This window comes from Elephas maximus, chromosome 7 (assembly GCF_024166365.1).
Source record: "Elephas maximus indicus isolate mEleMax1 chromosome 7, mEleMax1 primary haplotype, whole genome shotgun sequence".
NCBI classification, from domain to species: Eukaryota; Metazoa; Chordata; class Mammalia; order Proboscidea; family Elephantidae; genus Elephas; species Elephas maximus.
In genome coordinates, this window is record NC_064825.1 from 109,390,256 (window position 1) to 109,416,426 (window position 26,171).

At 36.9% G+C, this 26,171-nt stretch overlaps 2 protein-coding genes across 2 annotated transcripts; both read right to left on the reverse strand.

Moving 5' to 3' along the window:
• Positions 1 to 6,650: 6,650 nt before the first annotated feature.
• LOC126080310 (olfactory receptor 8K3-like) lies at positions 6,651 to 7,604 on the reverse strand. The gene has a single exon (XM_049891562.1). It carries the CDS (start codon positions 7,602 to 7,604, stop codon positions 6,651 to 6,653), a length of 954 nt encoding a protein of 317 aa, XP_049747519.1.
• Positions 7,605 to 13,533: 5,929 nt separating this feature from the next.
• On the reverse strand, positions 13,534 to 14,487 carry LOC126080311 (olfactory receptor 8K3-like). The gene has a single exon (XM_049891563.1). The coding sequence runs from the start codon at positions 14,485 to 14,487 to the stop codon at positions 13,534 to 13,536; it is 954 nt and encodes a 317-aa protein (XP_049747520.1).
• Positions 14,488 to 26,171: the final 11,684 nt, after the last annotated feature.

Below are 26,171 nucleotides of genomic sequence, written 5' to 3' on the forward strand. Positions count from 1 at the left end.
GCCTGGGGAGGGTGGGGGAGGGAACAGAGAGATAGGAAGGTAGCACCTCAGAATATAGCCAGAGTTGCTTGTCTTGCTTCGAATGACTATTATATCTGAGATTCCCACAGGGCGCATTGCCTGTGTGTGCTGGCTGTGTGGAGATTGCCCCCAGGGGGTCTGGCCCGCTGGAGTCATGGTCAGATCCTCTGCTTCCAGCCCCACGCCCAGCGTCAAGGCTCCCCCACTGGGACGGTGCACTCTCGACTCCAAAATCAGTCGCTGCCTCCCGGGGACTTCTTGTCCCTCCAGCCGCGTGGCCGTGCCGCCTCTGAAAACCAGTTGGGCCGCCTCCAGGGGTTAGTTCAGGTGGGTGGAGCAGCTCCCCGTGCTTCTGCCATGACCAAGAGTCCCGGCTGGGACGCTGTTCTCCCTGCTCCAATACCAGTCGCTGCCTCCCGGGGACTTCTCCTACCGGCTGCATCCCACGCCGCCCGCGCGACCCTAGTGGGCCCCCTCCCAGGGTTAGTTCAGGGGGTGGAGCAGCTCTCCTTGTTTATGCCGTTCCTGCGTCCAGTCCAAATCCTGGCGGGATGGTTCCCTGGCTGGGACGCAGCTCTTCCCGTTCCAAGACCTGTCACTGCCTCCCGGGGACTTCTTCTACCGGCTACGTCCCACGCCGCCTGCGAACCGGCTGGTCCCCCTCCTGGGGTTAGTTCAGGGGGGTGGAGCAGCTCTCTGTGCTTGTGCCGTACCTGACTGGTACGCTGGCTCCAGGCTCTGGAAACAATCGCTGCTTCCCTGTATTAGTTCGTTCTCCGTCTCTAAATCTGTGTTTGTTGTTCAGGGTTCGTAGATTGTTATGTATGTGATCGATTCACTTGTTTTTCCGTGTCTTTGTTGTAAGAGGGATCCGAGGTAGCGTCTGCCTAGTCCACCATCTTGGCTCCACCCCCCCTTTTTTTTTTTAAAGAAGTTCGGAATTGGGTATCAGTAGATATTACAATTAGGAGATCAAGTATCATCAATGAATGCAATAAAAGCAAAGTAAATCTTGTTTAGTTGCAATGATGAAAGGCTGAATTTGTATTTCTAAGTACTGCTTTTCATGTGCGGTAAGGGAAGAGAAGAGGACTTCTTTTCAATAGCTTTGGAGTTCCATGGAGAGCACCAAGTTATTTTCCATAGTTTACTATCTTTGTTGAGTATCTCATTCTCCTTTTATAAAGCTATCTTCCTTGAGAAAATTATATATTATTTCTGCCAGATTCTACTGGGAATTGAAGAATATGGTATATATAATTCAGTCATCATAAAACTGGGTACTTACAAGTTTTGCAAACTCTTAAAAATTGCTTTTCACATCTCAGCATGAGTTGTGAGATGGAAATTTATTTTCTCATTAAGGGGTTAGCAAAAATATACATTTATACAGTTATTAAAATATGAATTGTATATTAAATTACACTTAAGAGGGATATACGAAGAGACTAGAGCCAGCTTATAATTAAGGATTTGAAAGGACATCAACATTGGAGACTGAATACTGTAGCTTCATAATACTGCTACAGTATTTTTAATACTGCATATGCTTCCTTTACTTTCATATATGAGCTCTATTATTCACATAATTAGGCCACCTGGGTGGCACAAACAGTTACACACTCAGCTACAAAGTGAAAGGTTGGGAGATCGAATCCAGTCAGAGGCGCCTTGGAAAAAAGAAAGATCTACTTCTGAAAGTTCACAGCCGTTGAAAAACTATGGACCACAGTTCTCTGATGCACATGGGGTAGCTTTGAGGTCAAATTGGCTCCAGGACTTTTTTTTTTTTTTTGTCTGTTACTTTTTTATTCATATAGTTACTTATATAAAGTAAAAATACCATTTATATATGATGATGAGGCTTCAAATATGTTTATGAGCATTTAGGCACTGAAACAGACAGTGACTGTTTGAAAAAAATAATAATGATATAAAAAAAAAGGGGAGAGAGATCCTACTCTCAGGCACTCTTGAAAAGTAGATTGCACACAGAACTGACTCAGAAATCCTAATATTTTGCAGTGATTTTGCCGTTGAATAAAGGTGGAACCCTGCAAGTGTCACTGAAACATTTCAGGTATTGGAAAAAATGGAAAAAGTCTGTATTTTTACCTGTAATGAAGCCTCTGTCTTGACTCCCCCCAAGTGTTTCCAAACATGGCAGAGTAAGAAGAATTTATGGATTTTTTTTTACCCTTGGAGCTTCTCCCTGAGGAGATGATAGGCAATTTAGGGACTGTTCCTGAAGCATATGAAAGCTTAACAAAATACTTCTAGGTGATTGGTTAACTGTCCAGGATATTGTGCATTCATCAGTGACCACATTTTTATTCATATAGTGTGTACGTGTGTCTATGTTTATCTATTTCATATGGTCTGGCATTTTACTCTTTGTTAACGTTTATTTTTACCACATGGGGATCTGCATTAATATTCTCTATCTGTAAAACAGAACTGTCAATATTCCCCATTTCTACAGTGGTCTCTTCAAATGGCTGACAAAATGAAGTTGTGCTTAAGCACTTTCTTACTGCATTATTTAAAAGATTTAAATGAAATAAAAGTAATGCAATGTGCATGTGGGAGGTATCACTTCCTCATTTCCTGTTATTTTTGTTATTGTTGCTGTTACTGCTATTTTCAAGGTTTTTTTTTTCCTTTTTGACCTCATAAACAGAAACGTTACACTTGCTTCTCATTTCCTAGTCAATTGCCAACACGTGTTTATGTTTTTTCTTCTTTGTTTTATTTTCCATCATTACATTTCTATATTTTATGTTTTTTCATTCTATCCAATCCTCATTCGAAAACTTTTTTCTCACCTTAATGCATGTTCTGCTGTGATTGATATAATGTTCTACCATATCAAGATACGATCGTAAAGGGTGATAGTCTGCATAATGTTTCATTATGAATATATACTTACTGTGCAATAAATATTTTTGCTGCATTTTGTCATTGTAAATATTTATAATGTATCCATTTGTGACTTTTTTTTTTTTGCTAATTTCTCCTATATTATGTTATGTATGTGGCTTAGTGGTTAAGAGTCTGGCTTTTAGCCAAAAGATCAGCAGTTCAAATCCACCAGGTGCTTCTTGGAAACCCTGTGGGGCAGTTCTACTTTGTCCTATAGGGTCATTATGAGTCAGATTCAACTGGACAGCTTTGGATTTTATTTGGTTTTACGTACCCAAAAAACAACCCACTTATATATATATATTTATTTATAAAACTCATTGCTATCTGAAATGTTGGCTGTTTGAACCCACTAGCCTCTCCAGGGAGAAAAGACCTGGCCATCTGCACCCATGAAGATTACAGCCTAAGCAACTCTATGGGACATTTCTACTCTGTCCTATACATTGCTATGATTTTCAACTGACCGAATGACATCTAACAAAACAAAAATTCTTGAATGGTACATATTTTATTGCCTCCAACAGAACATTGTCTGACTTTACTGCTTCAGGTAAACAAGTTTCTGGAGGAGGACATGATATTTGGGGAACGAGAGGGCCAACGAGAATGGGGGAAGCCCTCGATAAGCTGGATTGACACAGTGGCTACACCAAGGTACTCGGACATACTGATGACTGTGAGGCTAGGACAGGGCCAGGCAATGTTTTCTTCTGTTTTACAGAACGTGGCCATGAGTTGGAATCACTCAATGGCAGGTAACAACAACAGCCACCTTTGGTGATTGACTTTTCACTTCACTCAGTTCTAATGAGGTCCATTCACGTTGTTGAGTGCATCAATAATTTGTTCTTTTTTTACTGCTGAGTATTACTTCATATATGGATTTAAACTAAAAAAAAAAAAATTTTTTTTTTAGTACAGTTTAATTACCCATTCACCCATAGAAGGATATTTTGGGTTGTTACTGGCTTTACCTATTATAAGTAATGTTTCTTTTAACATTTGTGTAAGGATTTTTGTATGAACATAAGTTTTCATTTCTGTGGGGTAAATGTGTAAGTGTGGGTTGTTTTCATTCTGACCAAGTCCCATGCATCCATTTGTATTTTTCATCCATGTATTTGCAAGTACCAATAATTCAGTAGTTTTTTATGACAGAGTGGTATTAACTTGTTGGAAATACCACAATTTATTCGTCCATTCTCAAGTAGATGAACATTTGGATTGATTCTAGTTTTTGAGTATTACAGATAACCTTGTTATGGACATTTGTACACACGTATTTATGGGGCTAAATGCTGTCATTTCACTTATGAGTAAATTGGTTAAATTTTAGGGTAAAACTATGTTCAGCTTTATAAGACCTTGATGCTTAAAATAAATTCTTTTTGTAAGTATTTTCACGATTTTAATTTTCCACTAGCAGTTTATGAATGTTCCATTTCCCTCACATAACTACTAAACACCTGATATTCTAACAGATGTAGAGTTATGTCATCAATGTTTTAACTTGAAGCTCATTGATGAGTGATGAACTGAACATTTTTAATGTGTTTATTTGCCACCAGAATATGTCCTATGAATAAACGAATGTTCGTTTTTATGATCATTTTTCTGGGCTGTTTTTCTTTTTTACTTTATTATTGATATTATTATTTTTGAGTTTTGAGCCCTATGTCTGTATATATTATGGGGATATGGTGGAAAAGTTATTAAAGATCGGGGTGGCTCGAACATCCTCTGAAATGTGGAATAGATTTGGTAAGAGTGGATTTACTTGTTTTTTTTTTTCCTGGTCTTACTGAATGTATTTAATCTTTCACACCATGTGTGTGGTAACTGCGGGCTGTTCATGGATGTCCGCTTTCAGGTTGAGAAAGCTCTATTTTAATACTAATTTGGTCAAAGTTTTATCACATTTATTGAGACTTTTAAAACATTTCTCTACATCTATTTATATGGCATTGTTTGCCATTTTATTTGTTATTATGATGAATGTTGTTAATTGATTTTTTTAATGGGAAACTATCCATGCATTCCTAGGGCACACCAAATTAAGTGTACTATTGTCTTCACGTATTGCCAGACTCAATTTTTTTATATTTTTCACATATGTGCTCTGTTGTTTTCTTTTCTTTTAATGTCTCTGTCTGCCTTTGATATCGGTTTAACCTGTCCTCATAGAGGAAATGTAAATATACACTTCTCGTCAGTTCTGTAAAAGAGTTTGTGCAGAATTGGCTAATTCTTTTTTCCCTAAATACTTAAAAAGTTTCCAAATCAAGCCACTTGAAATGATAAGGTGCGGTAGGTTTTAAATTTCCATTTTGATATTCTCTTTATAAATTATATTTTTCTCACATGTTTTCTAGTCTCTACATATATGGAAAAAATATCATAACCCACCTTGCAGGGTCTTATCCTAAAACCCAGGTTGAAAACTTTTTTAAAGACAAGCTTAGCGCACCTGAAATTTAATTTTTTTCTCATTAAAATGTTTTGAATATTAAAAGAATAAGGAAATAGAAATGGAAAATTAGGAGGGAACATGGAGCAACTATGTCTAGAAATCATGGCAAATATAGAAAATGCTACATATCACAACTCACCCACTAGAAACACAGCATAGTCCGAACCATGGGTTATCTCCTTATGCTTCTTCCAAGCAGGATAATCAAAATGATGAGTTCAAACAATAGACTCTGATCAAAACACATGCTCATATTATTCAAATTGAAGAAAATCCAGCCAAACAAAACCAAGGCAACAAACATAACTCATCATACAATAGACTTCTTATGCAAGGGTACAGAAACAATTAGAAAATGACTTCCAAACAAGAGTAATTATTGTTTTCTAGAGAGATAAGGATAACAATCTATGAGACAAAAGCATGGATTTAGGAAGCAATATCTGTCTGGGAGAGACAAAATGAAAAAACCTGGAAACTTCTGTGACTGACCTCAATAAATCTGTCTTAACTTATATACCCACATATACAGGCAAAATTGGCTAATTTAGACAAAACCAGATACTCAGCTGATCCTGTCAAATACAGTTTTATTTTGTTTATACCAATATTACAATATAGTAATAATAAAAATAATAAAGTATATGGACTCTAAGGGCTCAAATATGAAAGTAAAGGCACTGATGATGAAAGAAGGGGATTTTAAGGTTTAGAAAGTGGTCATTTGGGCAAATTCACGTAACTGAGTACTCGAACCAACCCACCCCAGTGAGCCTTTTTTTAATCAGAATTAGCTACACAGGGCAGCGTGTAAGAAATAAAATAGGAGGTGTGTGTGAGCATGCATACACACACACACACACACACTTTCTATATATATTTTTTCTACTAGATAAGGAAAACACCAGGTATTTGGAAATCTTCCTGTATCTATTAGTTTCACTGTCCCACTCAACATATTCGATGTTCTTATTAAAAAAAGAAGTAACACCCTCGAGACGTTCTAGTATGCTATAAAATTTCTTAATTATTATGCTTATAATGCATCGCTCCTGCTCAAGGAAGGGAAAGCTTTGTACTGTTTCATTTATTAATCTACTTACAGCCTTAGTAGAATGACTGGCAGAAGGCAGTACAGAAATATATGTTTTCTGTGATTTTGTGCTTCCTAGCCCCTCTGGAGGCACACAGAAAAAAGTTTAAAGCACAAAATGTAATTTATATAAATCATAAGTTATAGTGAATGTCGAGAAAATATATTGCATAATTGTTCTAAAGTCCTACATAAGGCATATTTTACATTTTTATTCCTCAAACTGTAGATCAAGGGATTCAACATGGGGATTACCAGGGTGTAAAATATGGAAGCCACTTTATCAGTGTCAAAGGACTGACTGGACTTGGGCTGCAGATACATAAAGATTAAAGTCCCATAGAACACTACCACCACAGTCAGGTGGGATCCACAGGTGGAGAAGGCCTTGTGCCTGCCCTCAGCTGAGCTCAGTTTGATAATGGATACAATTATGAATAGGTAAGAAACAAGAACTATTAGGAGGGATGAAATCAGATCAAAAACAGATAAGATGAGAATGACCAATTTGATTTCCTCTGTGTCTGAGCAGAGCAAAGATAACAAGGGGAGAACGTCACAGTAGAAATGCCTGATGACATTGTGGCCACAGAAGGATAAATTAAAAATCTTTATGGTGACCAGGAGAGAAACAAATGTGCTGTAGAGATAGGGGATTGCAACAAGCACCAAACACGTCCTTTGTGACATGATGACTGTGTAGCACAAAGGGTTACAGACGGCCACATAGCGGTCGTAGGACATTGCTGACAGAATAAAAAATTCACTAATTATGAACATGATAACGAAAACTAGCTGTGTAGCACAAAAATAACAGGAGATGGTATTTTCATCCACAACAAAATTTGCCAACATTTTTGGTCCCACGGCAGTTGAATAACCAAGATCAGTGATAGCCAGGTGTCTTAGAAAAAAATACATGGGAGTTTCTAGCCTGGAGTCCATCTTCGTGAGGATGATGATGCCCAAGTTGCCCACCACTGAGATCATGTAGATAATGAGGAACAGCCCGAACAATGGTGCCTGCAGCTCTGGGCTGTCTGTGATTCCCGTCAGAAAGAATTCATTCAGCACTGTTAGATTGTGTTTGTCCATCTAGGTCTATCAGGAAACCTATTGTGGATAGAGACATCAGCATAGTCAATAGGGTTTATGTAGCATCATCTGATAGATCTTTAGTATACAAAGGCAATATGATAAATGAAAACATAAATCTGAACCCTCCAATACAGTTATTTGAAATCCCTCCTCCATGAATATAGAGAGAGGAGGAAAGAGGGAAAGAAAGAGAAATCTAACTTGTTATCGAGTGGGTAAAATTTGATCCCCAAAGAACATTTTACAATGACTGGGACATTTTGGATGTCACAACTAGGAGAAGGGTACTACTCGTACCTAATGGAAACCTGGGATGTTATTAACATTCTGCTATATGCCGGGTAACTACACATAATAAGAAAATTTCTGATCCAAACTGTCACTGTGGCAGAAGTTGAGAAACCCTGATATAAACATAGAGATATAGACACATATTCACATAATTACTTATTTAAAGGAAAAATATTATTTAATCATAATGTTTCAAAGGTACTTATGAGCATTTAGCCTCTGAAACAAAGTGTGAATATAATATTTGAAAAAAAATAATAATGCGAAAAAAAATACACAGAGATCCTAGTCTCAGGCACTACTGAAAAGTGGAATGCACACAAAACTGACTCAGAAATCTTAATATTTTGCAATGACTTTGCCATTGAATACAGGTGGGACCTTGCAAGTGTCACTGAAACATTTCACTTCTTGGTAAAATATGGAAACAATCTTTTTACCTGTAATGAATCATCTGGCTTGACTCCCCAAGTGTTTCTTAACATGGCAGAGTGAGAAGAATTTATGGATTTTTTTTCCAACCTTGGAGATTCTCCCTGAGGACATGCCAAGCAATTTGTTGATTGTTCCTGAAGCATTTGAAAGCTTAACAAAATACCTGGGGGTTGTTTCTTAATTGTCCAGGACATTTTGTATTCACCAGTGACCAAAATTGTATTGATATAGTATGTATGCATGTCTCTGTTTATCTATTTCATATAGTCTTGCATTTTACTTTGTTAGCATTCCATTTTTACCACATGGGGATCTGGATTAAAAGACTGTATCTGTAAAACAGAACTGTCAATATTCCCATTTCTACAGGGGCCTCTACTAATGGATGACAAAATGAAGTTGTGCTTAAACACCTTCCTACTGCATTATTTCAAAGACTTAAAAGGAATAAAAGTAATGCATTGTGCATATGTGAGATAGCACTTCCTAGTTCACTGTTATTTTTGTTTTTGTTGCTGTTATAGCTATTTTCAAGGTTTCTTTTTTTTGTTGTTTTCCTTTTTGACCTCAGGAACAGAAATGTTACCCTTGTTTCTCATTTCATAGTCAATTGCCATCATGTGTTTATGTTTTTTGCTTGTTTGTTTTATTTTCCATCACTATATTTCAGTATTTTATGTTTTTTCATTTTGTCCAATCCTCTTTCCAGAACTTATTTCTCACCTTAATAAATGTTCTTTTATGCTTGATATAATGTTCTGCCATATCAACGCACCCTCATAAAGTGTGATATTTGTGTGGAATGTTTCATTATGAATATATATTTACCGTGCTATGAATATTTTTGCTGCATTTGTCATTGTAAATATTTCTAATGTATCCCTTTGTGACCCTTTTTTTTTTCTTATTATTTCTCCTATATAATGGTATGTATGTGGCGTAGTGGTTAAGAGTCCAGCTGTTAACCAAAAGATCGGTGGTTCAAGCCCACCAGGTGTTCCTTGGAAACCCTGTGGGCAGTTCTACTTTGTCGTATAGGATCATCATGAGTCAAAGTCAACTCGACATTATTGGATTTTGGTTATATACATGTATATATATATATATACATATATATATACAAAACTCACTGCTAAGTGGAAAGTTAGCTGTTTGAACCTACTAGCCTTCTTGGGGAGAGAAGACCTGGCCATCTGTACCCATAAAGATTACAGCCTCAGCAACCCTATGGGACATTGCTACTCTGTCCTGTGCATCGCTGTGATTTTCAATTGACTGAATGACACCTAAGAAAACAAAAAAATTCCTGAATGGTACATATTTTGTTGCCTCCAACAGAACACTGTCTGAGTTTCTTGCTTCAGGCATGTTATCAGGAAAGACCAGTTTCTGGGTAAGAACCTCATGTTTGGTGAAATAGAGGGCCAATAAGAAGGAAGGAACCTCTCCATGAGATGAATTGACGCAGTGGCTGCAAAAATGAACTTTAACATACTGATGATTGCGAGGATAGGACAGGGCCAGGCAATGTTCTGTTCTGTTCTTTTTTACATAACGTCACACTGAGTTGAGGTAACTCAGTGACAGGTAACAACAACAACGTCTTGTGATTGACTGTTTTCACTTCACAGGATTCTATCGAGGCCCATCCACACTGTTACGTGTATCAATACTTTGTTCTTTTTTACTGGTGAGTATGGCTTTTTTTTTTTTTTTATGGCTTTAGGTATGGATTTAGGACAGTTTAGGACAGTTTAATTACCCATTACCCATAGAAGGACATTATGGGTTGTTACTAGTTTTTAGCTATTATAAAAATTATTTCTTTGAACATTTGTGTAAGGATTTTTGTACAAACATAAGTTTTCACATGTGTGGGATAAATGTCTCCATGTGGGTCGTTTTAATTTTGACAAAGCCTGATGTATCAATTTGTGCTTTTCATCCATGTATTTGCATGTACCAATAATTCAGTAGTTTTTATTACTGAGTGGTGTTAACTTGCTTGGGAATACCACAATTTATTCATCCATTCTCAACTAGAAGAACATTTGGGTTGATTCTAGTTTTTGAGTATTACAAACAAACTTGTCATAGACATTTCTATACATGTATTTATAAGGATAAAAGCTCTCATTTCACTTGGGTAGATATGAGAAAATTGGTTAAATTTTAGGGTAAAACAATGTTCAGCCTTTTAAGACCCTGGTACTTAAAACAAATTATTTTTTTTAAGTATTTTTATCAATTTAATATTCCACTAACAGTTTATGAATGTTCTGTTTTCCCCACAAACTTACCAAACACCTGATATTCTAATAACCCACCCCAGTGCCATCGAGTCATCAGTGAATTTCAGGTTAAACCCTGGTGAGATAACAACAGATGTATAGTTATCTCACCAGGGTTTAACCTGAAATTCACTGATGGATAATGAACTGAACATTTTTAACGTGTTTATTTGCCAGCTGAATATGTCTCAAAAATAAGTGAATGTTCATTTTTATGATCATTTTTTATGGACTGTTTCTTTTCTTTTTCTTTTATTATTATTATTATTATTGAGTTTTGAGGCCTTTCTCTGTATGTATTATGTAGCCCTGGTGGGACAGTGGTTAAAGAGCTGGATGGCTAACCAAAAGTTTGGCAGTTCGAATCCACCACTCAATCCTTAAAAACCGTGTGAGACAGTTCTAATCTTTCCTATAGGGTTGTTATGAGTCAGAATCTACTCCATAGCAATGGGGGGGGTGGTGGTGAGGGGAGGGACATATATATTATGGACACAGACCATTTATGAGATATACTATTTGAAAATATTATCTCCCAGAATATGACCTGTTTTTATACAAGTGTCTTTTGAAGAGCAGAAGTTTAATATTTCCTGTTGTCAAACTTTTTATGAATTTCGTTTTTGGTGTTATAGCTACGAAATCTCCAAATGTATCTATAAAATCAATGAAAGCCTACTTAAAATCCAAAAAAGCTGTTTCTTTTTTTAAAATAAACTTATAAGCTGAGAATAAATTCACAAATAAATGCTAGGTTAATTTTTTAGTTCTATGACTGTATTGTAGGGTCTATTAGATTTTTTACATAAAAAAACATGTCATCTATCAATAATTAAAGTTTTCCTCCTTCTTTTCCAATCTGGATGCTTTCTATTTATTTATTTAATTCTTTATTGCCTTATTGTGTGGCCTAGAACAGCCGCTAAATGTGGAATTGATTAGGTGAGAGTAGATTTACTTGTTTTGATCCTGGTCTTACTGGGAATGTTTTCAGTCTTTCATACCATGTGTGATGGTAGCTGTAGGTTGTTCACGGGTGCCCTCTATCAGGTTGAGGAAGCTTCATTGTAATACTAGATTGGTTAAGGTTTTATCACAATTATTGGTACTTTTAAAATGCTTCTCTACATCTATTGTATGACTTTCTTGGCATTTTTATTTGTAATTACGGAGAATGCCAATAACTGATTTTTTAATGCAAAACTATCCATGCATTTCTGAAGCATGCCTATTTGGTGTACTATTGTCTTTACATATTGCCAGACTCAATTTCTTAATTTTTACTTTAGATTTTTCACAAATGTGCTCTGTTGTTTTCTTTTAATGCCTTTGTCCGCCTTTAATATCAGAGTAAAGCTATCCTCATATAAAAAAAAAAAGGAAATGCAAAATACCCTTCTTCAGTTTTGTAGAAGGGTTTGTGTACAATTGGTTAATTCTTTTTCACTAAAAGCTTATCAGAATTTCCCAGTCCAGCCACTTGGAATGGTTGTGAACAGGGTGTGTCTTAAATTTCCATTTTGATACCCTGTCTTTACAAATGATATTTTTCCCATGTGTTTTATAGTCTCTACATACTTGGAAATATATCATAACCTACCTCGAAGGATCCCAACCTCAAATCCAGATTGGATTATTTTTTAAAGACAAAAAAAAAAAAAAAACCTTAGCAGAAAAAAAATAAATACATGTCTAAAATTTATTTTTTTCTCATTACAAATTTTTTTGAATATTAATGAGTAAGAATAAAAAATATACAGAAAAATTAGGAGGGAATATGGAGCAACTATGTCCAGAAATCATGGCAAATATATAAAATGCTACACATTACACCTCACTCACTAGAAACACAGCATAGCCCAAGCCATGGGTTATCTCCTTACGCTTCTTCCAAGCAGAGTAATTGAAATGATGAATTCAAACAACAGATACTGATCGAACTAAAGTTCACACTCATGTTCATCAAGGTTAAGAAAATCCAGCCAAACAAAAACAAGGCAACAAACTTAACTCATCACACAATAGACCTCTTATGCAAGGGCACATAAAAAATTAGAAAATGACTTCTAAACAAGAGTAATTGTTCTTTTCTGGAGACATAAGGATAACAATCTTTGAGACAAAAGCATGGAAATAGGAAGCAATATTAATTTGGGACAGGAAAAATGAAAAAACCTGGGAACTTCTGTGGCTGAGCTCATAAATTTACCTTAACAGGTATACCCACTGATACAGATAAAATGGGCTAACTTAGACAAAACCAGATACCGAGCTGATCTCGTTGAATATAAGTTTTTTTTTTTTTACTGTTTATACTAATATTACAATATAGTAATAATAAAAATAATAACAAAGTAAACAGACTCTAAGGGCTCAAATATGAAAGTAAAGGCAGGGTTTAGAAAGTGGACATTTGAGCAAATTTAAATGACTGAGTGCTTTAAATCAACCCACCACACTGAGCCTTCTTTTAATCAGAATTAGCTACCCAGGGCTGAGTGTCAGCAATAAAACAGAAAGTTTGTGGAAGTGCGCACGCGGGCACAAGCACATACACACTTTCTCCTTTTTTTTTTTTTTTCTAGTAGGTGAGGAAAACACCGGGTACTTGGAAATCTTCCTGTATCTGTTACAGTTTCACTATCCCACTGAAGATATTCAATTTTCTTTTTTAAAAAACTACCAACTTTCTTAATTATTGTACTCATATTGCATCACTCCTGCTCAAAGAAGGCAATGCTTTGTACTGTTTCATTTATTAATCTGCTTACAGCTCTTAGTAGAGTGTCTGGTAGAAGGCAATATAGAAATATATGTTGAACTTTTCTGTGCATTTTGTGCTTGCTATTCCCTCTGGAGGCACACAGAAAGAAGTTTAAAGCCCAAATGTAAATTATATGAATCATATGTTAGAATGAACTTTGAGAAAATATATTGCATATTCGTCCTAAAGCCCTATGTAAGGCATATTTTACATCTCTATTTCTCAGACTGTAGATCACGGGATTCAACATGGGAATCACCAGGGTGTAAAATATGGAAGCCACTTTATCAGTGTCAAAGGAATGACTGGACTTGGGCTGCAGATACATAAAGATTAAAGTCCCATAGAACACTACCACCACAGTCAGGTGGGATCCACAGGTGGAGAAGGCCTTGTGCCTGCCCTCAGCTGACTTCAGTCTGAGAATGGATACAATTATGAGTATATAAGAATCAAGAACTATTAGAAGGGATGAAATCAAACCAAAAACAGATAAGATGAAAATGACCAATTTGATCTCATGCGTGTCTGAGCACAGCAAAGATAACAAGGGGAGAATGTCACAGTAGAAATGCCTGATGACATTATGGCCACAGAAGGATAAATTAAAAATCTTTATTGTGACCAGGAGAGAAACAAATGTGCTGTAGAGATAAGGGATTGCCACCAGCACAGAACACAACCCTCGTGACATGATGACGGTGTAGCACAAAGGGTTACAGATAGCCACATAGCGGTCGTAAGACATTGCTGACAGAATAAACAATTCAGTAGTTATGAATACCATAAAGAAAACTTGCTGTATAGCACAAAAATAATACGAGATTTTATTTTCATCCACACCAAAATTTGCCAGCATTTTGGGTCCCACGGCTGTGGAATAACCAAGATCAGTGATAGCCAGGTGTCTGAGAAAAAAGTACATGGGAGTTTGTAGCCTGGAGCCTATCTTGGTAAGGATGATGATGCCCAAGTTGCCCACCACTGAAATCATGTAGATGATGAGGAGCAGTCCAAACAATGGAGCCTGCAGCTCTGGGCGGTCTGTGATTCCAGTCAGAATGAATTCATTCAGCGCTGTTAGATTATGTTTGTCCATCTTGGTTTATCGGGTAACTTGTTCTGAATGGAGACATCAGCATCATCAATAGATTTTATGCAATATCGTCTGGTAGGTTTTTGTATACAAAACCAGAAGGAATAGTATAAATCCAAACATTCTATTTTAGGATATTTGAATACATATCCAACTGACACAAATTTTACACACCCATATAAGTATAGATTGATGGATACATTGGTAGATAGATGAAACAAAAATGAATAATATGTTAAATTTTTAGGTGTTAGGTACATAGATATTTATTATATTCTTCTTAAAACTTTTATCTTTTTCACATACCTAAAAAATACACAGATACATTTTGAACCCTGTCCTTCAAAATACTACCTTATGAAAACTCATATATATATAGATGGTCCAGAATGGAACAATCAACATACTAGACAGGTTTTCAATAGATACATAATTGATCACAGTGGAAATTATTTGTCTTTATACAAGAAAACATGCCTAGAGATATGTGTACATTGATGCAACCTCTGCTATACCTCCATTTGTAATGCATACTGTGTGGTGCTTTGGACAAATAACATAAGTTATGTGAATCTTTTTATCCCCATCTGAAAAATCAGATTCTGTCTCTTTTTTGCAGGGTTGTTAGGAAGGATAAATGAGAGTTAAAGGCTTCAATGTGTCTACGATACTTGAAAATAATTCTAAAATAGTGTGTCTACACTATTTGTCTACCTATTTGTGTTTCTGTCTGTATATCTATCATCTATCATCATCATCATCTGTTGTTTCTTGTTGTTGACAGTAATAACTTGGAATTATTATTTTTTGTTGTTAATTGTTTTGATCTTTAAGATATTTATAGGTATATTGTTCTGGACTGTGACTTAAGATCTTTGTCACCATTTTCAGGATGAATAGGTTCATTAAAATGTTATCCTTGTAAGTGACCCCAGCCCTATATTCCATAACACCTATTCTATGACTAAAGTGTCTAAAAGTGTCATTCTTTAGATTACTTTCTTTTCTGGTCTAATTAAAATACTTCCATTTCTAGTTGGGCATTTGTATTGTAACTGACATGTTCTAAGTTTTTTTAAGAAATCAGGTGTATATATTTTTTCTCATGGAGAAACCTAAGACATATGAGGAAACCTGAATAGTGAAACCTTGATGCCACAAACTCCCACTTGTAAAAAAAGTATCCTCTACTTTCATGAAAAAGAAAGTTTAGAAAATCACAATATGATACAGTAGCATAGGAGAAGAAAAACATTTATCGATGATGACATCTATGGGAATTACCGGAAGTTATGCAAAAACTTTTTGAACATGAAACATGCTCTGTTAAACATTGGAACTCCCATGTGGCATGATATATCATGGATAAATTTAAGTATAATCTTTAAAAAAGTGCATCTGAATATACCACAGAGGTTTTAAAAATAAAAGAATAGCCCTGCAGGTCAGTATACCAAAATAATAGGTTCAAAACTCTGTGATCATTACTGCTTCATATGAATATCTGTGTATCAACCCCTCCATCTATCTCTCTACCTCTCTAACTCTTATCTCTCTATCTATCAATCTATCCATCTATGTATCTGTCTACATATCTATTTTCTATCTGGCATGTATCTATTCCTGAACACTATGAGTAGTGCAGTCTCTGAGTAAATTATTAGTCAACAAATTCAGACATTAAATTTCATACCATTAAATTACAAAAGTGAATAAATGAAGTGCATTTTTATCTCATATAAAACATATCAAGAATAATGGTGGAAAGCAGACTGAATTGAAATAAAATTATTAATATTTTTCTGTGGCTTTGCTATCAAATAACAATGAGGCTGTGAAACTGTGACTAAAATATTCTAGGTGCTAGTAAAACATGCTAATTTATAAACATATTCTACCTTTTACCTGTAATGAATCTGTTTTGACACTTTGAGCATATTCCACCTGAGTTTAGAGGTCATCTCAAGAATAGATTTGACACATTGAACACTAATGACTGAAGATTAGCCAAGTTTGCAATGACATCAAGCATCGTAGAAAAAGAATGCAACATGGCGTAGAGGAAACAATATATACTTTTCTCTCAGTCTTTGAGCATCTCCCTGGGGAGGTACCAGGCAATGTGTTAATTACATCTGAAGCACCTGAAAGCTTAATGAAAAATGTAGGATATTTGTTAATTTTCTAAACAAATTGTATTCACCAGGAAGTAAATCTCTTTTAGATATATTTATTCATTTATTCTCAGTTAAGTTTCAATTTGCCCATCCAAGGATCTAGAGTAAAATATTTTACCTTTAGGTCAGGCCATACTCAATATTCCCCCATTTGCTTAATGTTCTAAAATGGAATTAAATTAGTACATTTCATAAATATAATGCACCCTTTGTGTTTAATTTCCTATATTTTCACTATTTTTTTTTTTTTTTACCTTGGGAACAGATATTAGTCACTTCGACACCTCCTATTATTGCAAGTTTTCTTTTTAAGTCTTCTCTCATTTTATTTTATTAGATGAACATATTCTATTTTATGGGCATGACTCAACATGAGAAGAAACAGCTGCATACATCCATTAATAATTGGAACATGGAATATACGGAGTCTGAATCTCAGGAAAGTGAAAGTTGTAACAATGAAATACATGAAGATCAGTCTCCTAGGCATTAGTGAGCTGAAATGGACTGGTCTTGTACATTTCGAATTGGACAGTTACATGATATATGGCACCAGGATGAAGAATAGAAGAGGAATGACATCACACTCATCCTCAAAAAGAGCATTTCAAGATACCTGTCATGAAGCGCAATGCTGTCAGTGATAGGATGATCTCTAAAAGCCTCCAAAGAACATAAGTTAGTACTACTAGTACTCAAGTTTCCTCACCGAGCACTAATGCCAAAAATGAGGAAAATGAAGACTTTACTAACTTCTGAAGTGTGAAATACATCAAAATTGCAATCAAGATGCATTAATCATTAAGAGTGGATTATAATGTGAAAGTCAGAAAAAAAGAAGTATTTGTACCTGGAAAATGTGGCCTTGGTGAAAGAAATAATGCCAGAGATTACATGTTGGAATATTGCAAGACCAACAAATTCTTCATCACAAATAGCTTTTTTCAAGAACAGACACAGAGAGCACACAAGTGAGCCTTGCCAAATGGAATAGACAGGAATCAAATTGCCTGCACCTGTTGAAACAATATCATCAGTCAGAACCAAGCCAGGGGCCAACAGCAGAACAGACCATTGATCGCTCATACGCGAGTACAAATTGAAGCTGAAAAAACTTAGAGCAAGTCCAAGAGAGCCACAATACAACCTTGAGTATATTCCACCTGAGTTTAGAGATCATCTCAAGGATAAATTTCACACATTGAAGACTAATGACCAAAGATTAGATAAGTTTGGAATGAAGTCAAGCATCATAGATGAGGAATGCAAAAGGTCATTAAAAAGGAAAGAAAGAGAAAACCAAAATGGGTATCAGAAGAGACTCTGAAACTTGTTCTTGAACATAGAGTAGCTAACGAGAAAGGAAAAAATAATGAAGTTAAAAACTGAACTGAAGATCTCCAAAGGGCAGCTCGAGAAGACAAAGTAAAGTATTATAATGAAATGGGCAAAGATCTGGAGTTAAAAAAACAAAAGGGAAGAATTCGCTTGACATTTTTTGAGCTGAAAGAACTGAAGAAAAAATTCAAGACATGTGAGTGAATAATATGGTATTTTATTCACATCTTAATAAAGGTTTTAATAAATAAAAGTAACAAGAAAAAAAGCCAATTTACCTGACTTTCTAGATATGAAATAAGAGATATATCTACTTATAAAGCACTTTAAAAGATACAAAATCCGTATTTACTCTAGCAGATATTAAATGTTTTTATCACTAACAAAATCATGAAAATTTACTGACTTTGTAAAAAATAAAACCTTGAAAAAAACCTTACGTTTCTGTGTCAGTCATTTTGAAATAAGTTCAAAATTTCCATACAATGAATTGGTTAAGACAGACAAAGGAAAGTTCAATGAAAGAATGATTTTAAAAATATCAGCATTTTCTATGAGAGAGTGTGTCCAATTTTTATTTTCCCTACCTAATCTAGGATGGACTAATTTCTATTGCTTCAAGTAATAAACTAGCATTTTAGGCTAAGAAGTATGTAAATAGAGAAATATCTGATCTTATACTTTGCTTTTATTTCATATATTGCACGTTTGCTGAGTTTTAAGTAATTTATCATACTAAATACTTTTATTCTTCTCATCAAGGAGACTATACAGGTTTGTTAGTGTTGTTAGGTGCTGTTGTATATAGGTAAGACTGGGTATGAATACAAGGTGAACTTCTGCTAGAATATGACACTGTGGAAATTGGGAGAAACACCACATGTTGTAGTGAAGGGCATGTCCCTCCCAGTTCTAGGAAAGTGTCAGTCACATATGCTGGGAACTCGAGTATCACTTCTCCTGTACCTTGACTTCTGAGTCTTCCCTACCTCAAAACAGTTCCGTTCAGCTCTCCACTGGTTTACTCTTTCTCTAGGGAATCCAGCAATGTAGGTATTAGAAATTTGTCAATTCCCTCAGCTCCCTCTGCTTGGTGGTAACTTTCTCTAATAGAGAAATTATATGCAGGTACTATTTGACACATGGTTGGAGGGGCCGATCCCTGGAGGAGGACATCAAGGGTCGGGAAAAATAGGAAGTCCCTCAATGAGATGGATTGACACAGTGTCTGCCACAATGGGCTCAAACATAGCAAAGATTATGAGGTGGTGCAAGACAAGGCACTCTTTTCTTCTGTTGTTCATGGGATTTCTGTGATTAGAACCCACACGATGACACCTCACAAAAACAAGTGTTAAGATTATTGGGAATTATTAAATATTTTAATGAATCACAGGTTAGGTCTTATTCTAATTTCAATAATATTTAACTTGTATACTCAAGCTCCTCAGTATTTCTTAACACTCTCTCTCTTTTTCTCTGTCTGTCTTATTTTCAGGAGCCCCTTCAATGAAAACCTATATAGGTAGATTAGGCAATTTTTTTCCCCCTTTGGGTTGATGGATATTCCTGAATTGTGTATTGATCCTTTTGATCTGCATGATTACTTTGGCGGGAAGCTCTTGGATGTTTATGGTAATCATGGCAATATCCAATAAACTGGAAATTCTGGTTCTTTCACATTTTTGGCATGTGCTGGCACATTGTGGCCCATACCCATAACCACAGGACCACTTCATGCTTGATGTCTGGCCCTGCTGATCCCTGGCAGTGTCCTTCCATGCTGTAAGTGATGGGTGACTGTGTGGTAGGGGCCATCTGCCCTCACTGTCTATTCTTTGATGGTACCTGCATCTGCATGATCTCTTTATCAAAAGAAATTTGTGTTTGCGGTTTGCACAAGTTTCTTCTCAGCAAGAGGATGGGACAGTCAGGCATATAGAGAAAAGAATGTGTTAATGACTTTCCTTGTATAGAGCAGGTTATAGGCTGGAGGAAGGGATGGTTCTCCCCTTACCTGAAACTCCCAGACTGACACAGTTTGTTTTGTCAGGCTGTCTTTTTCAGGCTCAGGACAGAGTAGGCTGCTCTGATATCCACTGGAAACTGTACAGTTCTTCCCCCGCCCGACACACACACCTTCATTAGAACCAGTGGCTCAGGTGGGAGACTTTCTCACAGTCCTCCTCAATTAGAGGCTTTACACATTGGCATCATGGGCCACTGGGCACCCCATGTTCTTTCTTTCCTCTGGGTAAGAACTTACGGCTTCTCTCTTCCAATGCCCACTCTCTTTGTACTAGGTGGTCTGGTCTCGGCTTAATGGGGTTCAGGGCCTCCCAACTCCCGAACTCTTCAGGGTCCCTCCTCTTCTTGAGCTGCCAGGAAACCAGTCATTTCCCAACAAGGTGGTGTCCCGGAATGCAACCTGTCGCTTCTGATCGGTGATTTTTCTGTTTGCCTCTTCCTGATCCTGATAAGGAATATACTTGGTAGGCAAGCTCAAAAACACAAGATTCCCATCTCAACATCTTCCTCAACTTTTTGGAGTTTTCTCTGTATATCCTGGGTGCTTTGTCTAATAAAAATCATATTCAGGATGTGAGCATTTTCAAGACTCTCAGAGTCTGTGTCTGAGAACCGTCTAAATGCTTCCTACACACACATTACACACTCACACAACCTAGTAAGTTTTACCAACCTAATAACTGATACCTAGAGCCTTTTACACCTTCAAGGATCAATTCCTGCCCCTTCTTGGGAATCTAAAGGCCTTACCTAGGAATTATCCTCTTATTTACCAAATAACTCCAAATATCTAGAGCCTTTATTGCCCTTAATGGTTAATTCCTCCTCCTTCTCGGGCCTCTTCTAAGGTTTTATGTAGACACTTACCATATAATCCCGGTGCATTTCGTATCTCCCAAGAAGTCATTGTTGAGTCCCAGGCGAATCATTTACCAGGGCTTCTGGAAGGTCTCTAGGAGAAATCTCCTGGTGGCACCAGATGTTGGGGTGGTCTTTTGTCCTATCCGCCTCTGGAACTGGGAAGATGACTACTGGCTGGCTCACCAGAAATGCTGCCGGCTGGAAACTTCAGGCTCTGCTCGGCGCAGCTCATCTCAGCAAATAAACCATAGACCAAAGTGGAAGAGTGGGAGAATAGAAAGGTGTCTTTATTTCTCTGTGCAAGGATGGGAAACAGTTGGGGCTGCTTCTGCCAAGACTACTCAGACAGGCCGAGGGGAAACATTACTTATAAGGGGTTTACAATTGGACTCTCATGCAAGTTACATCAGCAACATTATTATCCACATTGCACAGCTGCTATAAGGTTTACATGTAACTTCCTGCATCACATCTTCAGAATATGGTGGTTAAACTACAGCCAGAGCCACAGTATTACGATATATGAGGACTGAAAGGTTGTCCTGAATGTCAACATGGTGTCTAAACTTGTTTTTGCCAATTTCCTCTAGTTCTGAGAAGCAGTTAAGGAGAGGGGAACCATGATTTTAATGTGAAGCTTTGCAGCAGCCAAGCAAAGGAACCTGGATACTAATGTGAAGCTAGTGCTGTGTCAAGCAAGCTGCTCAAGGAAATGGGATCTTCCCCAGCCTGGGGAGCTCTGTCTTACCATGACCATCTTCACCTTCTAAATGCTTCAAACTTTCAAAAATATTTATGCTCACATAACAATCTAACATGCGTCTTTTTCTTGTATTCCAATGAACTATTTTATTGAAATTTCATTGGTATTCAGGGGATCTTCTTTCACGATCTTGAATGACGAAAATAATTTAGATTCTAGGAGCTTCAATAAAACTCTAGAAATGTTGGAAAAAAAAATACATGAAAAATTTTAAGAAGCAGCCTGGAACAGCTATGTGCATAAGGCAAGACAGCTGCATCCTTGCCACATAACAGACCTTCCTTTAATTAGATATACAGCACAGTATAAAATATGGGATTACCTCACTTTGCCTCTCATAAGTAGGGTGAACAAAAGTCAATGAAAATATACAGCATAATAAATATTGGCCAAAGTTTAGGGAAGTCAAACCTATGAAACAGAATATCCTTTTACTCAAGGAACTACACAAAAAATAATTGAATGAATATTTTAAAAAGTTTTTCATACAGATAAGAAAAGATAACAACCCATGAAACAAAAACAAACAAAAGATAATTATTAAATAAGAACAACTAGTGAGGAAGGAATTCCAAACCTGGGAGCAATTCTGGATGACATCAAGAAATTTATCTTAATTGGTGCGTAGATCAGAATATACAATCATTAAGATAAACTTCTTGAGGTTATCCAGAGTTGCTCCCAGCTTTGGGATTCCTTCCCCACCCTCAGATCTAGGCAAAATGGGTTGATTATAACAAAGTCAGATAGACAGCTGAACTCGTAGATTGCTAAATTGCAAGGCATGTTGAGTTAACAGACTGATACGTGAAATTAAATGCATTAATAAGAAAAGAATGGAACTCCAAAGTTCAGAATGGGGACATTTGAGCAAATTTAGATAAATGAGTACTTCAAATCATCACACTACCCTGCGACTCCTTGCAACCTGGCCCAAATCTAATACTCCGCTCAGAAACTATGAAGACTGAAACACAAGGCAAGTGCTTACACAAACACACATACACAAATGACAGAACTGACCCTGCAAAGCTTATTTTAATAGAAGAAAAAACACCAGAGTCATTGTAGCTCCACTTTTGTAACTACTGCCTTTTCCCACTTCCACTCAGCATATCCACTCTCTTTCCTTGACTTCATGGTTCCCAGCACATTCTCCTGGAGGTCTGATGGTGCACTGGTTACGAACTTGGCTGCTAACCAAAAGGTCAGCATTTCAAATCCATCAGCTACTTCTTGGAAAACCTATGGAACAGTTCTACCCTGTCCATTAAATTTTCTATGACTCTAATTGACTCAATGACAAAAGGTTTTGTTTTCTAGCACATTCTCAAAAAAAAAAAAAAAACCAAATGCACTGCTGTTGAGTAGATTCCAACTCCCAGCAACCCTATAAGACAAAGTAGAACTATGCATAGGGATTCCAAAGCTGTAAATCTTTGAGGAAGATGACTGCTGCACCTCTCTCCCATGGGGTGGCTAGTGGGTTTGAACCGGTGATCTTTCAGTTAGCAGCAGAGTAGTTTAGCCACTGCACCACCAGGGTGCCAACATGTTATTCTGCATTATAACATTTACGTAGTTATTAAGCTTGTGAACCATCTCTTTCCTACAAGGAAGACAAACGTTTTTACTCTTTAGTTTCCTCTTTTGTTCATCAGTGCATTTAGAAGAGTGACTGGCACATAGAAGTAAATTTATTAATATGAGTGGAATGTATTTTTGCTCACTATACCCTACAGAGACACACGGACAAGGTTTGAAGCCCACGATATAATTTATAAGAACCATATGATGTGTTAAGTGGTAGAAAAGATATTCCTTATTTTATTCCATGTTCTATGAATGGCATGTTTTATATCTTTGTTCCTCAAGCTATATATCAAGGGATTCAACATTGGAATAACCAGGGTGTAAAATATGGAAGCCACTTTATCATTTTCATAGGAATGACTGGACTCAGGATGCACGTATATAAAGATTAAAGTCCCATAGAACACGACCACCACGGTCAGGTGGGATCCACAGGTGGAGAAGGCCTTGTGCCTGTCCTCAGCTGAGTTTATCCTGAGAATGGCTACAAAAACAAGCAGATAAGAAACAAGAACTATTAGAAGGGATGAAATTGAATCAATAGATGCTGCGATGAGAATGATCAATTCAATTTCATGTGTGTTTGAGCGGAGCAAAGATACTAAGGGGAGACAGTCACAGTAGAAAAGACTGATGACATTGAAGCCACAGAAGAATAAATTAAAAATCTTTATGGTGATAAGAAGAGAAATAAATGCACTATAAAGATAGAGGATTGCCACCAACACCCGACAAACCTTTTGTGATATGATGACTGTGTAGAGCAGAGGGTGACAGATGGCCACATAGCAGTCATAAGACATTGCTGACAGAATGAATAATTCACTAATGATGAACAAGAGAAAGAGAGCTAACTTTATAGCACAAAAAGAACAGGAGATTGTATTTTCATCTACAACAAAATTTACCAACATTTTGGGTCCCACAGTTGTTGAATAACCAAGATCAGTGATAGCCAGGTGTCTGAGAAAAAAGTACATGGGAGTTTGTAGCTTGGAGTCTGTCTTGGTGAGGATGATGATGCCCAAGTTGCCCACCACTGAGACCATGTAGATGATGAGGAACAGCCCGAACAATGGAGCCTGCAGCTCAGGGCGGTCTGTGATTCCCGTCAGAATGAACTCATTCAGCACTGTTAGATGTGTTTGTCCATCTAGGTCTATCAGGAAACCTATTGTGGATAGAGACATCAGCATCGTCAATAGGGTTTATGTAGTATCCTCTGGTGGATTTTTAGTATACAAAGGCAATACGCTAAATGAATAAGATAAATCCAAACTTTCCAGTAGAGATATTTGAAAGTAAACCCACCTCCCACCAATAAAGCATAAGTCCATGAAGAGAGAGAGGAACCATGGGGAGAGAAAGGGAAGTCTACCTTGTTATCAGTGGGGGAAAATTTGCTCCCCAAAGAACAGTTGTCAATGTATGAGACATTTTGGATGTCACAACTAGGAGAAGGGCACTACTTGTATGTAATGGAAGCCTGGGATGCTGCTAAATATTTTATTATATACAGGGTAACTCCCAACAATAAGGAAATTTCCAGTCCAAACTGTCCCTGGGAGGGGATCAGAAACCCTGATATAGATATAGATGCAGATGTAAATGCAGATGTGCATGTAGGCCCAGATAAAGGTACAGGTGTAGGTACAGGTGTACATGTATGTGTACATGTTCTCATAGGCATGTGTGTACATGTAGGTGTATATGTACACGTATATGCACACCTGCTCATGCACACGCTCACATTCATACACATACACGTACACACATACACACACATAGATGGGATCCCTGGCAGAGCAGTGGTTAAGGGCTTGGCTGCTAACCAAAAAGTCAGCTGTTTGGATCTACCAGCCGCTCCTTAGAGACCCGAAGGGGAAGTTCTCCTCTGTTTTAAAGGGTCTCTATTTATGAGTCAGGATCGAATTGATGGCAATGGGCTGGGTTTTTTTTTTTTTTTTTTTAATATACAGATAAATATATGAAGCAAAAATTTAAAAAATATTAAAAATGTTAGGTGTTAGGTATATGAATGGTTACTAAACTTTCTCTTTGTTATGTCTTTAATGACAATCACATAATGGCATTTACAAAATTATAATACATATGTTGATTGTAGAAATTTTAAACTGCAAATTCCCAGAATGTGTGGAACCATTTAATATGCCTCATTTCAAAACATAGTCCAATAAAAGCCCTTGTGCCACAGATGGTGCAGACTGAAACAACATACTTGACAAGAATCAAACACATGTCTTGCCAGGGAAAATCTAATAGATCCTGGTGGGGATTTTTCATCTTTATACAGGGGAATCTCCAAGGTGGTAGACACATGCAGATACAGCCTCTGTTATACCCTCCTACCTTAATCTCTTTATCCACACCTGTAAAATGACCACTTCCTTTCAGGATTGTTGAAAACTAAATGAGGATTACATGTTTCAATGTGTTTAAGGTATCAGGACATAACTCTCAATATGAAATATATACTGTCCTTGCTGTTTTTAAAATGATGACAGTAAGTTGTCTGAAAGGCGTTTTCTTCACATATTCATATGTAAATCCTTGTAGTGTGACCTAGCTTCTATGCCAGGCTATGAAGATGAGTAGGTTGAGTAGTGTGTTATCCATGTAACTGACCCAGCCCTTCCTTCCCCCATCCTCAACTCCCTGACTAAAATTGGGCCATCAGTGTGCCAGTCTTCTGGATCATATATCTTCTACCTCACTTAAAACATTTTAATATATGTTAATTGACTGCTATCCTAAAGTTGGCAGTTGGAAACCACGAGCTGCTCTGCAGTAGAAAGATGTGGCCGTCTGCTTCCATAGAGACTTACAGCCTTGGAAAGCCTTTGGGGTCACTGATGGGTCAGGATCACCTTAAAGGTAGTAAGTGTGTTTTAATATAAATTTACTTA

What these genes read in the sequence shown, in the direction of transcription:
- LOC126080310 (XM_049891562.1), bottom strand. Translation starts at nt 7,604, where the DNA reads ATGGACAAACACAATCTAACAGTGCTGAATGAATTCTTTCTGACGGGA.
- LOC126080311 (XM_049891563.1), bottom strand. Translation starts at nt 14,487, where the DNA reads ATGGACAAACATAATCTAACAGCGCTGAATGAATTCATTCTGACTGGA.